Here is a 13,022-nt window from a genome sequence, read left to right as displayed (position 1 = left end):
CAACATGCTTCATTGGGCAACAAGCAACACATTTCAGAAGGAGACGGAGAGAGCACAAACAGCCATTTTAAACTGCCTTTCAATATTTTCACAAGCAGTAACTGTCTCCTTGAGGATTTGACTAACAATCATTACCATCCCATAAGGTTCTAATGCAATGGAAATGTTCACCACTTAGGAAAATTAGATACAACTTGATAATGGGAGATAAACTAGTTCACTCAGCTCATAGAGCCCTTTGGCTCAGCTATTGGCCAGAAAGCTAACATTATGCTAGCAAGAGTCAAAGTCAATAACGTATGGTTGACCAACAGTAAATATAAGCTTATGGTATGATTTTAATTTGTGTCGGGTCGTGTTATTGTCCATGATGGCTCAATAGTATCAGTGCAACCTGTGCTTTTCCTGCTCTGACAAGCCAAAATGATTGTACATCACTACCACCTACATATGTATATGTATATGTATATGTCAGCACCCTGTAAATGAGGTGGGGTGTCCATAGCTTGGTTTTATCCTTAGATTGCTGCCATGTTCAGAAGAAGGGAAAATACCTTCCATCCAATAACTGAAGTTGACTGAAGGGATATATCAGCTCACCCATCAAACTGAAATCATGGTGTGTCTGTTGTGATTGTGTGTGTGTTTTAATTTCATTTAAGGCCCAACTGATTAAGTCTATAAACAGTCCTGATCCTATGACCAGACTCCATCTGTTGCTGCTATTGAAAGATTAAGAAGCTGGTGGATAAACTTGTTCAAAGGCTACTGGTCAATACAAGGTCAGAGAAAGAGACAGTGCAACATGAACACCATACAATTCATTACTACCAGGGTTGTAAATAAAAAAAAACTCACCAGATGACTTATCTGATTATTCGTGTTTGGGATCAATAGACAAAGAATTAACTGAAACACCAATTTGACATAGTATTTGAAATTGTTGAATTTAACTTCAAAAGTCACAATTCATGATTTTTTTTTTTTTTCCCAGAGTATGATAGGGGATCAGTCTGTTTATCAGCATGCTGTAAACAGAGTCTGACTATTGCTTCAGAGCTTTAGTGTCAGTTTTACTCACAGATGACTAGTCACAGTCAACATCTGTAAACAATGTCTGTATGCATGGGTCAGAGTTTCCATACAGGTGCCAACATTCTCCCATCAGATGTGTTTTTCTCTGGCTGTAGGCACACACATCTGTCAGTCATGTGTGTGGGTACATAATACGAAATGATTAGTATAGAGAACCGCAGTTCTAAACCCCCAGAAATTACTTGGCATTATTGCACTTCTGGTTCCCTTCTCTCAAAGTCTATGGGTTTCAATTAAACGCCTGAAATAAGGTCTGTGCGTACCACAGGCTGAAGATATTTACACATTTCGTTCTTTTACATGAAATAGGCCAGTATATGTCCAACAATAAAGTGCTTACGTGTCTTAAAAATGGTGTGTCTGAATGGGACTACAGAGGTTGTCGGGGACACCACTATGTAACAATAACCTATGGTGTGGCTATATGGAAATGTAAATACACACATACAATGCAATAATTGAATTGAATTAAATAACAATGTGAATTGTCTGCATTTAACTTCACCAGATAGTAAAGAATAATATTTGATTTTATGCTGGATGAGAACCAGCAATCATGCTGACCTGAGGTGCCCCTCAAGTGCCTTTCCAGTTCTCTAATACAACCCACAGATGCAGAGAATACAAGTTGTTGGACAACAGACAGCATTGTATACACATCCCATGGAATGAAACCATTGGGATTGGGATTTGGAAATATCTCAAGCAAAATAACTTTTCGCTTCTGACCAATTGAGTCAATCTTTTGTACAATAGAAACCGTGTTTTAATAATGTAAGCCTTGGAACAAGGAAAATACAATCCATTGTACAAACGATGTACAACACAGAGGAAATGATCAAAACTGGGTTCAGCACCACAGGCTACATCACTCTTGATGTATTTTAATGTGTGCGAGTGTCACAGCCTTTCATGTCTTGTTCAATATCACTCAGACTGATGAATAACCAGACATCTGTTTCTTTTACTTTTGTTGACCTGTCATCACGCGTCATCTCATGTCCTCCAATCAGCTTTCCATTTAATCTCTCCATCCCTCTCTTTGTGTCCACTCTAATCCTGTTTTCCTTTCACCACATCCCTCTTTTCCTTTCATCTCTCTAACTCACATTTGTTTTTTTCTTTTCAGCCTGGTCCTGTATCACAACTGCAACTGTAATCACTTTGTAACCACTGTCATTTCTACTGTGTTTTATACCCCCATGTTAGGTAACACCTTTGGCCCACAAGAACTGCCAAACAGTAGTAAAAAAAGGCTGTGTATCATTGGCGTTAACAAACATATCCAGGCTTCATCTAAGTCTGATGTTTCTGTTCATTCTAAAGTGTTCAGTGATACTTGGGGGGTGTGGTGATCAGTAAAATAAAATAATTTCAGTGAAAAAAATCATCGAATTACCTTTTATTCCATTGCTGTGGATGAAGCTGACAGGCTACGATGTTAAGTTCTAATTGCTGATGCGGTGCTTTTAACATTCCATACTTACTAGGACGCTTCCTTAATTATATGACACACAGCTTGGTAGTAATGTCACCTGTGTGCGACCACTATAGTTGTCCTGTTGGTGCAGACCTTGGCCAGTGAAGCCTGGATGTTCCTCTCAGCCTGGGTGTCCAGTGAAGAAGTGGCCTGGTGGAGCAAACACACGGCTGTATAAAGGTTAAAGGTTCATGTATCTTTGGGCTCTGTGGAGACATCTCACTTCACTGATGTCACTGATGCTCTACAGATGGTACCAGTGATGTTCTGGGTACCCTGGGAATGGGGTCAATAGGCGTTTTTAGCGTATTGACCCACGTTTAAAAAAAAAAAGTGGTATAATAGCCCTCCACTTTTCCCCATTTCCACTGTTTTCTCCACTATTTCCTCTGCTGTCTCATCATCTGTCTCTTCTGCTCTCTCATCCTCTGTGTCCTCTGGAGTCTCATTCTCCTCCGCTGTGTCATTCCCTATCAAATTCAGTCTCCTCCACTGTTTCCTCTGACTCTTTTGGTGACTGACCCTTCATTGCCCAGAATGAAAGCATGTCTTTCTGCTTCTTCCCTGACATCTTTGAAACGGATAAATAAAAAAGTATAGTGTGTTATGAAAATGACCCACACAGTCTCAAAAACTAGCTACTATCCTGTAAATCACCTTAGCTCATAGTATCAATTAGCTCACAAGCAAATGATTGATTTCTGTTTTTAAATCAAATCTGACACTAAAATGAAAAATGACTAACCCTTTTAATCACGGCTGATTGTTGTTAAACCCACCGCATTCAGCAACCTGTCCTTTGCTAGGTCACCACTGTCCACCAGCCTGTGTAACGTTAACTTACTCCCGCTCAGAAGTGACTATTTAAGAATGTATTTTATTAATCTAGAAAAATAACATAATTCATATCAAAATGAGATGGTTACCTATCGTTTCACCTAACAGCATTATTCAGCTCACTATATTTTTTGAATGTTTGCAGCCTGTTGCGCCTATATTTGTTTTCTTCTCTTGAGATGGTGACAGCATAACCCGCCCTTCTCTGCCTCTGATTGGTCGGTACTCGTTGCCTTTCGTTGGGTCGGTTCAATTTAGACATGAGGACTGATGATGAGTTAGGGTAAATATGTGGGTAAGCCAATCAGAGGCAGAATAGACACAGCAGCCGCAACAGCTCACGTTTTTGTTCCTGTAGCACCAAATATGCAAATATGTTAAGGTCGTATTGATAACATTTTGATGTACACAATTTTTTTTTTTTTTTGTATTTTCAAAATACAACATCTACAGAGTTTGTAGCAAGGTGCAAAACCAATCCAACACCAACCCTCACCTCATCCAGCAGAATGATCTGAGGCTCTTTCAGGATGGTTCGAGCAATTGCCACTCTCTGCTTCTCCCCACCGCTGAGCTTCAGACCCCTCTCCCCCACCTGTGTGTCGTACCCTGGTGGGACACAATGCCAGTCTCTTCATTATCATCATCCTTGTTCAGGTGCTGTTCACATTTTACAATATCAGGATTCAAATTGGCTGCTGTTACAGGTTTGCTTCAGCCAACAAGTCCAAGTCACGTAGCCATAGCATTTTCATCATTATCATGTACACACACCCCTGCCTGACCCTGAGGTAGCTCCAGTATCCTGGTGTGTATGTCTGCAGCCATGGCAGCTCTCTCCACCTCCTGGTTGCCAGCAGTAACTCGACTGTAGCGGATGTTGTTGCCGATGGTGTCGTTGAAAAGTACTGTATCCTGGGGAACCACGCCAATGTAGGACCTCAGAGAGGACTGGTGCACCTTGGACAGAGAAGGGTATTTGCATTTTAGGTTTTGGCATAACTGCAGTATATGGCTGCAAGGTGTGAGGTATACAACCTCAACAAGACTGAACCAAATGGAACAAACTTGGAAAATTCTGTAAAAGTATCCTCCAGGTGAAGAGAAAAGCTCCCAAGTCTGCCTGCAGAGCTGAATTAGGCCAATATCCTCATCTGTTAATATTTCCATATTAAAACAAGTGACCAACTGTCCCCTTTCTCACGAAGCCCTTTGCGAACAGGAGTCAAACCCACAAAGAGGGTCCCTGCATCAACCATTCAGATCATTACACCACGGCCACCTCAGCTTCAGGACAAGCAATGAGAACATTCGACCCAACCAAATACTGATCAAGGAAAAAGAGAATACAGGAATTATTGGACAGAACTAATAAAATCCCAGAACAAAATGGAAACATATGTAGCACTAAACAAAGAGTACACTGTGGCAGTCTACTTGAAGCAAAACAGAGAACAACTTGGCAGTGGAGGTAGGCCAACACAGACAGACCTGCTGTCCAGAGGAGAGGTTGTGTTCTCACTGAAGGAAGAGTGGAGGCAGAGCTGCAACAAATATCCAAGTATTGAAGATCAATATTTTACTAAAATAACACAAATATTACCAGGGTTCCTCTGTCTACGTGACTCAGAGTGACTTCCAGTCCTACTGGGAGAGAGGTAGGACTGCTGTAGACTGGCAGCAACATATGAAGCAGCTTGCCATGAGCTCTGCAACTCTGTGAGCCCCCAGTCCTACATGACCAGCGTTGGGTAACATTACTTTCAAAAGTAACTCGTTACGTTGCAAGATTACTGCCATTAAAAAGTAACTTGTTACGTTATTGCATTATCTACTGAGAAAAGTAATGGGTTAGAGTACTTAAGAGTTACAAAAAAATACACCCCTTAACGATTTGTTGCACATGTGGGTTATATTGTCCAGATGGTGTGTAGCCAACTGTACATGTACCTTTGAATGTATTGACTCTACCGTCATTTTGTAGCCTTCTTTATGGCCCATAACCGGTAACTCCACAGCCTAGTAATAGGAATGACGCAACAGCTCTTTATTCTGCTAACAATCTGACTGTGAACTGGGCAGAGGCATACAGTATTAGGCACAGCTGTTTACATGAAAACAATACAACATGGGCTCTTATAGCCAGTATATGATGTTTAAAAATGCAACTAATGAAGCTGGAAACCATGAGTGCTGACATAGAAATGATAAAAGCACAAATAGCACTGGCACAACTGTAGGTTTACCGTCTGCTGGCACGCAGCCACCTACTGAGCAGCAGGAGAGAAACAGAAACAGTGCTAATGCTTCAGGGATTTTATTTTAATTTTGTGGCGACAAAAGGAAAGGAAGAGACAGCATTTTTTTCCAGAAACAGACTACTTCCAGGAAAAACTAACTAAATAATGGATTACTTGAATTGCAGAACTAGTGCATTTTGTTACTCGTTAAAACAAAAAAGTAAAAGAGTACTCTCACTGATTAATTTGTAACAAGTTACCCCCAACACTGCGCATGACTAATAATTAATCTTTATTAAGTGCCAAATAATCTGAAATCAAGTTTCGAGTTTTGTTTATCTATGTTGACTATAATGGTATAGTTGATGTTGATGCTTGGACCATATGAATCCAATAAAGCCACTTGAATTAAAAAAGAATTGAAAGAGACAAAATTGTTGGTAGTCTGCAGTATTTTGCTCACCAGGATTCAAACTGAAGCTAGTATTGGAAACCAACCCTGGAGACACACATTCTTTATTTCATGTCATATTTACAGACCGTGCTGTATGTAGTGTTGTCACACTCAAGATCAATCTTGGTCTCAATAGCAGTCTCAAGACCACTTTTTGAAGGTCTTGTCTCAGACTCAACCACATTTTTACTCAGTCTTGACTGGGCGTTGGACAAAGAGGACTCTGGATTTTATTTGAAGACCAGTCAGGACGATGACTGCAGGGATATCACTGTTTTATGTAAAAGTTTTAATACCTTCTGTACTTAATGATGGTCTCCATAGCCCCTTTCACACAGGGGGAGCCGGGTGTGAACGAACAGACAATTTCCAGGGTGTATTCACTGCGAGCGAGTGACGTCTATGATTGTGATCGTTGATGACATTTAGTCTTATAATAATAAAATGTATTCATCTAGCACCTTTAAAAACAGAGTTCACAAGGTGCTATGACAAACAAGCAAAGGCAGGAAACTCAGGAAGACAATATTACAGGACAAACACTCAATAGTCAAGCCCAACACAAGGAAGCTTCGTCTGAGGTGAGTTAACAAGAAGACAATCTTCCGTGTTAGTACACAGGGACGTGAAAATGGCGTTTAAATGGCTCATCGACAAAGTTCTGCAAAACATCTGCTCAGAATATTTCCCACTGCTGCTGGACACAGATCCAAACATAAACCTGTAGCTTTCTTTCTGCTGTGAGATCTTTGTGCATTGTTTGCAGCTGCTTCATACTCTTCTTCTTGCCTGTATATTACTTTCCACTCTTTCGCTGATATTGCGGACATGTTCAAATCCGTGTAGTATTGACGTCAACACAAAATCAGTCATTTCGGAGCAGTCTGTAGCCTCCTACCGAGGTGCTGTCCATCACCCAAACTAAGAAGTATTTCCAACATGTGTGAACACATTTGACACGGACAATCTCCTATGGTCTGCTGCATATGTAACCAAGCAAATGTTCTGATTCTCTGGATATTGTCTGGAGTTCATATATGAAAAGGGCTTATGAGACAAGGCAAGAGTCACCAAGAAAACCTACTGCTACATGTAAACATCTACTCCCATCAGCCATAACATTATAACTACTGACAGTTGAAGAGAATAACAGTGATTATCTCGTTACACTGGCACCTGTCAGTGGGTGGGGTAGAGGCAGCAAGTGAACATTTTGTCCTCGAAGTTGATGTGTTGGAAGCGTAACGATCTGTGCAACTTTGACATGAGCCAAACTGTGATGGCTAGACGACTGGGTCATGGGCGCCCAAGGCTCATTGATGCGAGTGGAGAGGGAAGGCTAGCTCGAGTTGTCTGATCCCACAGACGAGCTACTACAGTACAAATTGCTGAAAAAGTTAATGCTGGTTCTGATAGAAAGGTGTCAGAACACACAGTGCATTGCAGCTTGCTGTGTATCGAGCTGCATGGCTGATGACTGGTCAGAGTGCCCATGCTGACCCCTGTCCACTGCTGAAAGCGGCTATAAAGGGCACCGGAGCATGAACTGGACCACAGAGCGATGGAAGATGGTGGTAGCTGGTATGATGAATCACGTTTTACACACCAACAAAACTCCTTTATGGAAACAGTTTTCCCTAATAGCAGTGGCCCATGCTGCCACACCGCAAACACTGCTCAGGAACAGCTCGAGGAACACAATAAAGGGCCCGAGGTGTTGACCAGGCCTCCAAATTCCCCAGATCCCAATCTGATCGAGCATCTGTAAGATGTGCTGGAGCAGGTATGATCCATGGAAGCCCCACCCCCCAACATACAGGACCCAGAGGATCCACTATAAAACGCCCTGGTGCCAGACACCACAGGACACCATCAGAGGTCTTTAGTCCATGTCTTGACAGGTCAGAGCTGTTTTGGCCACACAAGGGGAACCTTCACAATATTAGGCAGGTGGTCATAATGTTATGCCTGATCGGGTTCATTTGTCTTCTGTGGGTGTTTTCATGAATGCCTATGGTCTACAGGTTCCACATTGTATTATGTGTCATGCAGTGTAGGACTCGCACTGGTCTTGGTCTTGACTCGTTCCTGCCCTGCCTTGGTCTTGGTCTTGACTTGATCTCAACCCCTAAAGTCTTGGTCTAGTCTTGGTCTTGGTTTAGGTGGTCTTGACTACAAAATTGACCTATAAAATGCAAAACAGACTGTAAAGCTGTTATTACTGCTGTGGATGCTGAACTGGGTAGAATTCTCTCTCTACTTACTTTTTTCTCTTGTAATAACACACACACACACACACACACACACACACACACACACACACACACACAGCATACATCTACATAAATGTTGCATGGCTTAATTTATCCTATACTATATAATGCATGCTGCCCCAGGTCACAGACAGCACGTGTCCTGAACCTTTCTGTCCCTGTCTGTCCATCTCTTCATCAGGTCTTAACATATCTGACTTAACCCAGTTACCTTCTTTTTGCCTCTCTACATCAGTTTTAATTGACACTACTTTGTCCATACTGCACACTGAAGCAATGCAACTTCATGGTCCAAACCAACATTTATATCAAATATTTTCATGTCTAAAGCGAGCTGAGAGGTAAGTACAGATGGGGAGAACTATCGTAGGGAAACCTGGGAAAACGGAGTTCTAAAATAAACTGCAACCACTTATGACACACAACCCTGTTTTCCTCAACTATTGAGAGTAGACAGCACAGACTAGAAGGGACTCAGTCGAACTTTGTCTGATCAGTTCAGATCCAAACCATATTGGTATCAGCAAAAAAGTCGTAAAGTTTTCCCACATTTAAGAATCTTTTTATGAATCTGTCTCTTGATCTCCAAAAATAATTTCCGGTTTTCAGTGACTCCTTGGTCAGTGCAGTATACTTTGCGTCTTTCCTGTGGAAAGTTTTCCTCCGCAGCCACAACAATACACATTCCATTTCCTGCACCAGCTCGGTTTGGCTGGTAATCACTCACTTTCCCTTAATTTCATCTTTGCAGTTTACTTTTGGTATTTATTCCACTGAAGAACAACACAACATCTGTTTCTGATAGAGGAGAGCTAACAGAGCTCCAACACCAAATGTTCAAAAGAAGGAGACAGATGGAGAGGGAAGAGAAAAAAGGGGGATAAAAACAAAAAAAAAGAGGCTTTTAATGTTTTCATTAAAACTTCAACCGAGGAACAACAGAGGAAATATTAGTGTAAGACAGCTGTCCTCACACACAAGAAATACAACTAACATGATAGTGAGCCTGTAAAATGATGCAGTATTTGCCAAATATGTTCAGCACCTAACAGAACTGCTCATTGATGCGCGTGCTTTAAGTCATTGTCGACTTTTTTAATAATCAAACCACAATCCATTCACAACATTAACCGTATGCTTTGTGTTCCCAAAACATAACCATTAAAAGGACAATGAAGAAGTCTTTTAAGTAGCTGCTGAAAAGCACTTCAGAAGATTTGCTCTAAAATTAGTCCAGGTCAAGCAATAGATTTATAATTTGGGTAATACACTAATTCACTTCCTTTTTGAGAGTTAGATGAAAAGATTGATACCAATCTAACGTACATTTAATCTGAAGTCACAGCAAGCAGCCCAATATCTTATCTGAACATAGTAGAAACAGGTGAAACGGCGAGCCTGGCTCTGTCTGAAGGTCACCTATAGAGCTCACTGTCAACACTTTATATCTCATTTGGCTGGGCACAGAAATTGTCTGACCCCTGGTTTCCATCAGACGTGTGTCTATGACGTTACGTGTGCAATGCTACTTTGCTCCGTTCTCCACGCGACTGCATATCCCACCGACAGCGTTACAGAAGCAGAGCGTGCTGCCGGCTGATACAGTAGACCTCCTGAGGTTTCGCTTATTTCATCACATTCTCCTTGAATTTAGTGCTTCTACCATGGGTGAGTAGGCTACGTACTTAAACGTAATTGTACCTAAATGTTTGATGTAGTGAAGTGAAACATGATCCTGAAACGGTACAGGGAGAAATATTTTAAAAATTTGGATGCACTACGCTGTTCCTGTGTGTGATTTGCTGCCCGGCACAATCTGCTCTGTTCAGCTTGACACGACTGTGTCCATCTCCGTAAAAAAAAGAATCGTCGTGTATATTCTCCACGGAGCAGACCGGAGAGCTGCTTCTGGGACCCGCCGTGGCGCAGCTGGCGGAAACATAAGCATTGATTAGAATGGTCGCGATCAGCTCCGGCAACCACATTGCAGCCGTGATGCGGCGGTCCCGGAGGAGTTTAGGGGTTAGCAACCTCAAGTAAGACAGCAGGACTCACTGCACCAGTCCAAGAAAGTGATGATTTTTCTTCCAGGTTACACAAACAAGATACAACATGTTAATTAACAAGTTTTAAGTAACTATTATACTCGTACTCATATCTATTATGGCAGTCTTTTCACCTGGGTTTGGTGTGTGGATGTGGATGCCACTTCTGCCTTCTGATGTGGTGGGACAACACCTCGTACTGAGTGCTAGTAGGTGGATTTTGTTTTCTTTGAACAGAGCAAGGATACCTTATTCCAGTCTATGTGCTAAGCTAAGCGGCTGCTGGCTGAAGCTTGAAGGTCATATTGATAATATTTTTATGGAGATAAATCATTTAAAAATAATACATCTACAGAGCTTGTAGACAGGTGCAGAATAAAAGTGTCTCTTGTCCTTAAAAACATTATGATTGTTAATTCAAGATTCAAGAAAATGTATTGTCTATCACATAATGACAGAAAATTACCTTTGGTTATGACTCGAACAACATGAAAAAACATTCACACCCATGAGACTCACATAAAATCACACAACAGTTAAAAGCACGTGTGCAAAGCTACATTAAAAGAGTAGTGTCTGTTTTGCATGGTTTAAAATGCATATTGCAGTGGGAATGAAGGAGTTCTTGTAAGTTGTCTTTTGGGCCAGAAGTACTCTGAAACGGCTGCATGAAGGGAGTAGCTGGAACGAGTGGTGATGGGGGTGTGAAGGGTCCTCAGTGTTGCAAACTGCTTTTCTTTCTACTGCCCGACTGTAAAGTTCTGAAAGTTGGATTTGAGTGGTGCTGGTGATCTTAGCTGCATGTTTGATGATTCTGGTGAGTTTTTTTTTGCTTTTTGGAGTGAGAAAGTTGCACAAGGATTCAATGTTAAATGTGAGGACTGATTCAATGAGTGAGCGGTACACTGTAGTTAAAACGTCCTGTCTGATGTTAAAACTTTTCAGCCTCCTAAGGAGAAACATGTGCTGTTGGGCCTTTTTGTAGACCCCATCTGCATGTTGTGTGAAGCACAGGTGGTGGTTGATCCCAGTGCCCAGCAAGGCCGGATTAACCATATGGGCAACTGGGCAATTGCCCAGGGGCCAACGACCTCTAAAGGGCCCAGGGCAGTGAGGGCACAAGCAAAATATCTGGTTATCTCTCGCTTATATATGTTAAACTGTCTGCCGGAGCCGTTGCGCTGCACAGAGACCCTGCCCCTGTCTGTGACTGTGACCGTGAGCTGAGACCCTCTTCTCATTGGTCAGGCCGTATGAGGCGGATCAAAGGTGACGCCAATCAACGTGCACTGAGCGGCTTGCGTGACGTCAAACGCCGCTACACAACTCAAAAAATGCAGACATGGAGAAGCTAAGTGGGAGCGCTAAACGGAAATTAAAAAAGGAGAAGGACATCAGAAACGCAGAAAATTTAAAGTATATGCCGAAAATAGGTAATTTCTTCACTCCAGTTAACGTTACCAACTGTTCTGCTAAGGCAGCTTCCGTCAACGAGGACAGCTCAGCTAGCCAGGACATTTCTTCACTGCCGGCGCTAGCTAATGTTCACAGCCCGGACTCGGAGAGCGAAGAGCCCCCGGCAGCATCTTCAACCGACAGCCCGGATTCTGCTGCGAGTGCGACCGTTGAGGGAAGCGGTGATGGGTCTCGAGTCTCACCGCCATCTGAGCCGCTCGTCGAGTCTGCGAGCAGCCCCTGTACCTCAACGCCTCTACTCCCTGGGGATCCTGCACTGTGGGGGCCCGTTACGGAGCAGCTCCGGGAAGAGGCGATCTACCGAGGGCCTGCAGCTTTCCAGAACCGGGCTACCAAGTATCCTGCATCAGTAAGGGAGTCCGGACTTGGGAGTAGGACACGCTCCCTCACCAACGACTTGCTTCATTGCCGTCTCCCAAACAACCAAATTGTGCCAAGGGAATGGCTTCTTTACTCGCCATCAACTGGATCGGTTTATTGCTATGCCTGCAAACTCCTGTCATCCCAAAAGCATACATTTATCAGCGGATTCTGTGATTGGAAACATCCAGAGAGGATTAGTGATCACGAAAAGAGTGCAGAACATAGACAAAACATGCTTTCTTTATTGCACAGGTCTCAATACGCAAGCAGAGTGGACGCTTCTCTTGCCCGACAGTGTGAGGCAGAACAGCAGTACTGGAAAGAAGTCCTTAGACGTGTGGTTGCTGTTATTAAATTTTTGGGAGCGAGAGGACTGCCATTTCGAGGCGACAACGAACTGCTGGGCTCCGCGCACAATGGGAACTATTTGGGACTGCTTGAACTGATAGCGGAGTTTGACCCCTTTTTAAAGGAGCACCTTGAGAAGCATGGCAATAAGGGTAGAGGTAAGCCATCTTACCTGTCCTCAACTGTGTGTGAAGAATTTATTTCATTAATGGGTGACAAAACTAAGCAAGTGATAGCAGAGGAAATCAGACACGCTCAATATTTCTCTGTAATCGTTGATTCAACACCAGATTTAGCACACGTAGATCAGCTCACATTTGTTTTTCGTTTTGTCAGTGCAGATGGCAGAGTAGTGGAAAGATTCATCGGGTTTGAGCCCATCCACAGCCACACAGGTGTAAGCCTAGCTGA

The 13,022-nt window shown here is 42.6% G+C and overlaps 1 protein-coding gene across 1 annotated transcript in view; it reads right to left on the bottom strand.

Moving 5' to 3' along the window:
• Window positions 1-13,022, bottom strand: part of abcb6b (ATP binding cassette subfamily B member 6 (LAN blood group) b) — a gene marked incomplete at its 5' end in the record, with an annotated part of 53,675 nt that overhangs the window by 11,928 nt on the left and 28,725 nt on the right. Inside the window, 3 exons of the mRNA XM_084362682.1 lie at window positions 2,631-2,725; window positions 3,909-4,021; window positions 4,198-4,372. Coding sequence (XP_084218808.1) covers window positions 2,631-2,725; window positions 3,909-4,021; window positions 4,198-4,372 — 383 coding nt within the window. The remainder of the gene's footprint in view (window positions 1-2,630; window positions 2,726-3,908; window positions 4,022-4,197; window positions 4,373-13,022) is intronic.

Source organism: Pagrus pagrus, assembly GCF_965226575.1.
Source record: "Pagrus pagrus genome assembly, chromosome: 9".
In the NCBI taxonomy this organism is placed as follows: Eukaryota; Metazoa; Chordata; class Actinopteri; order Spariformes; family Sparidae; genus Pagrus; species Pagrus pagrus.
The sequence above is the reverse complement of the archived record's forward strand: the minus strand, read 5'-3'. Positions and strand labels throughout refer to the sequence as shown.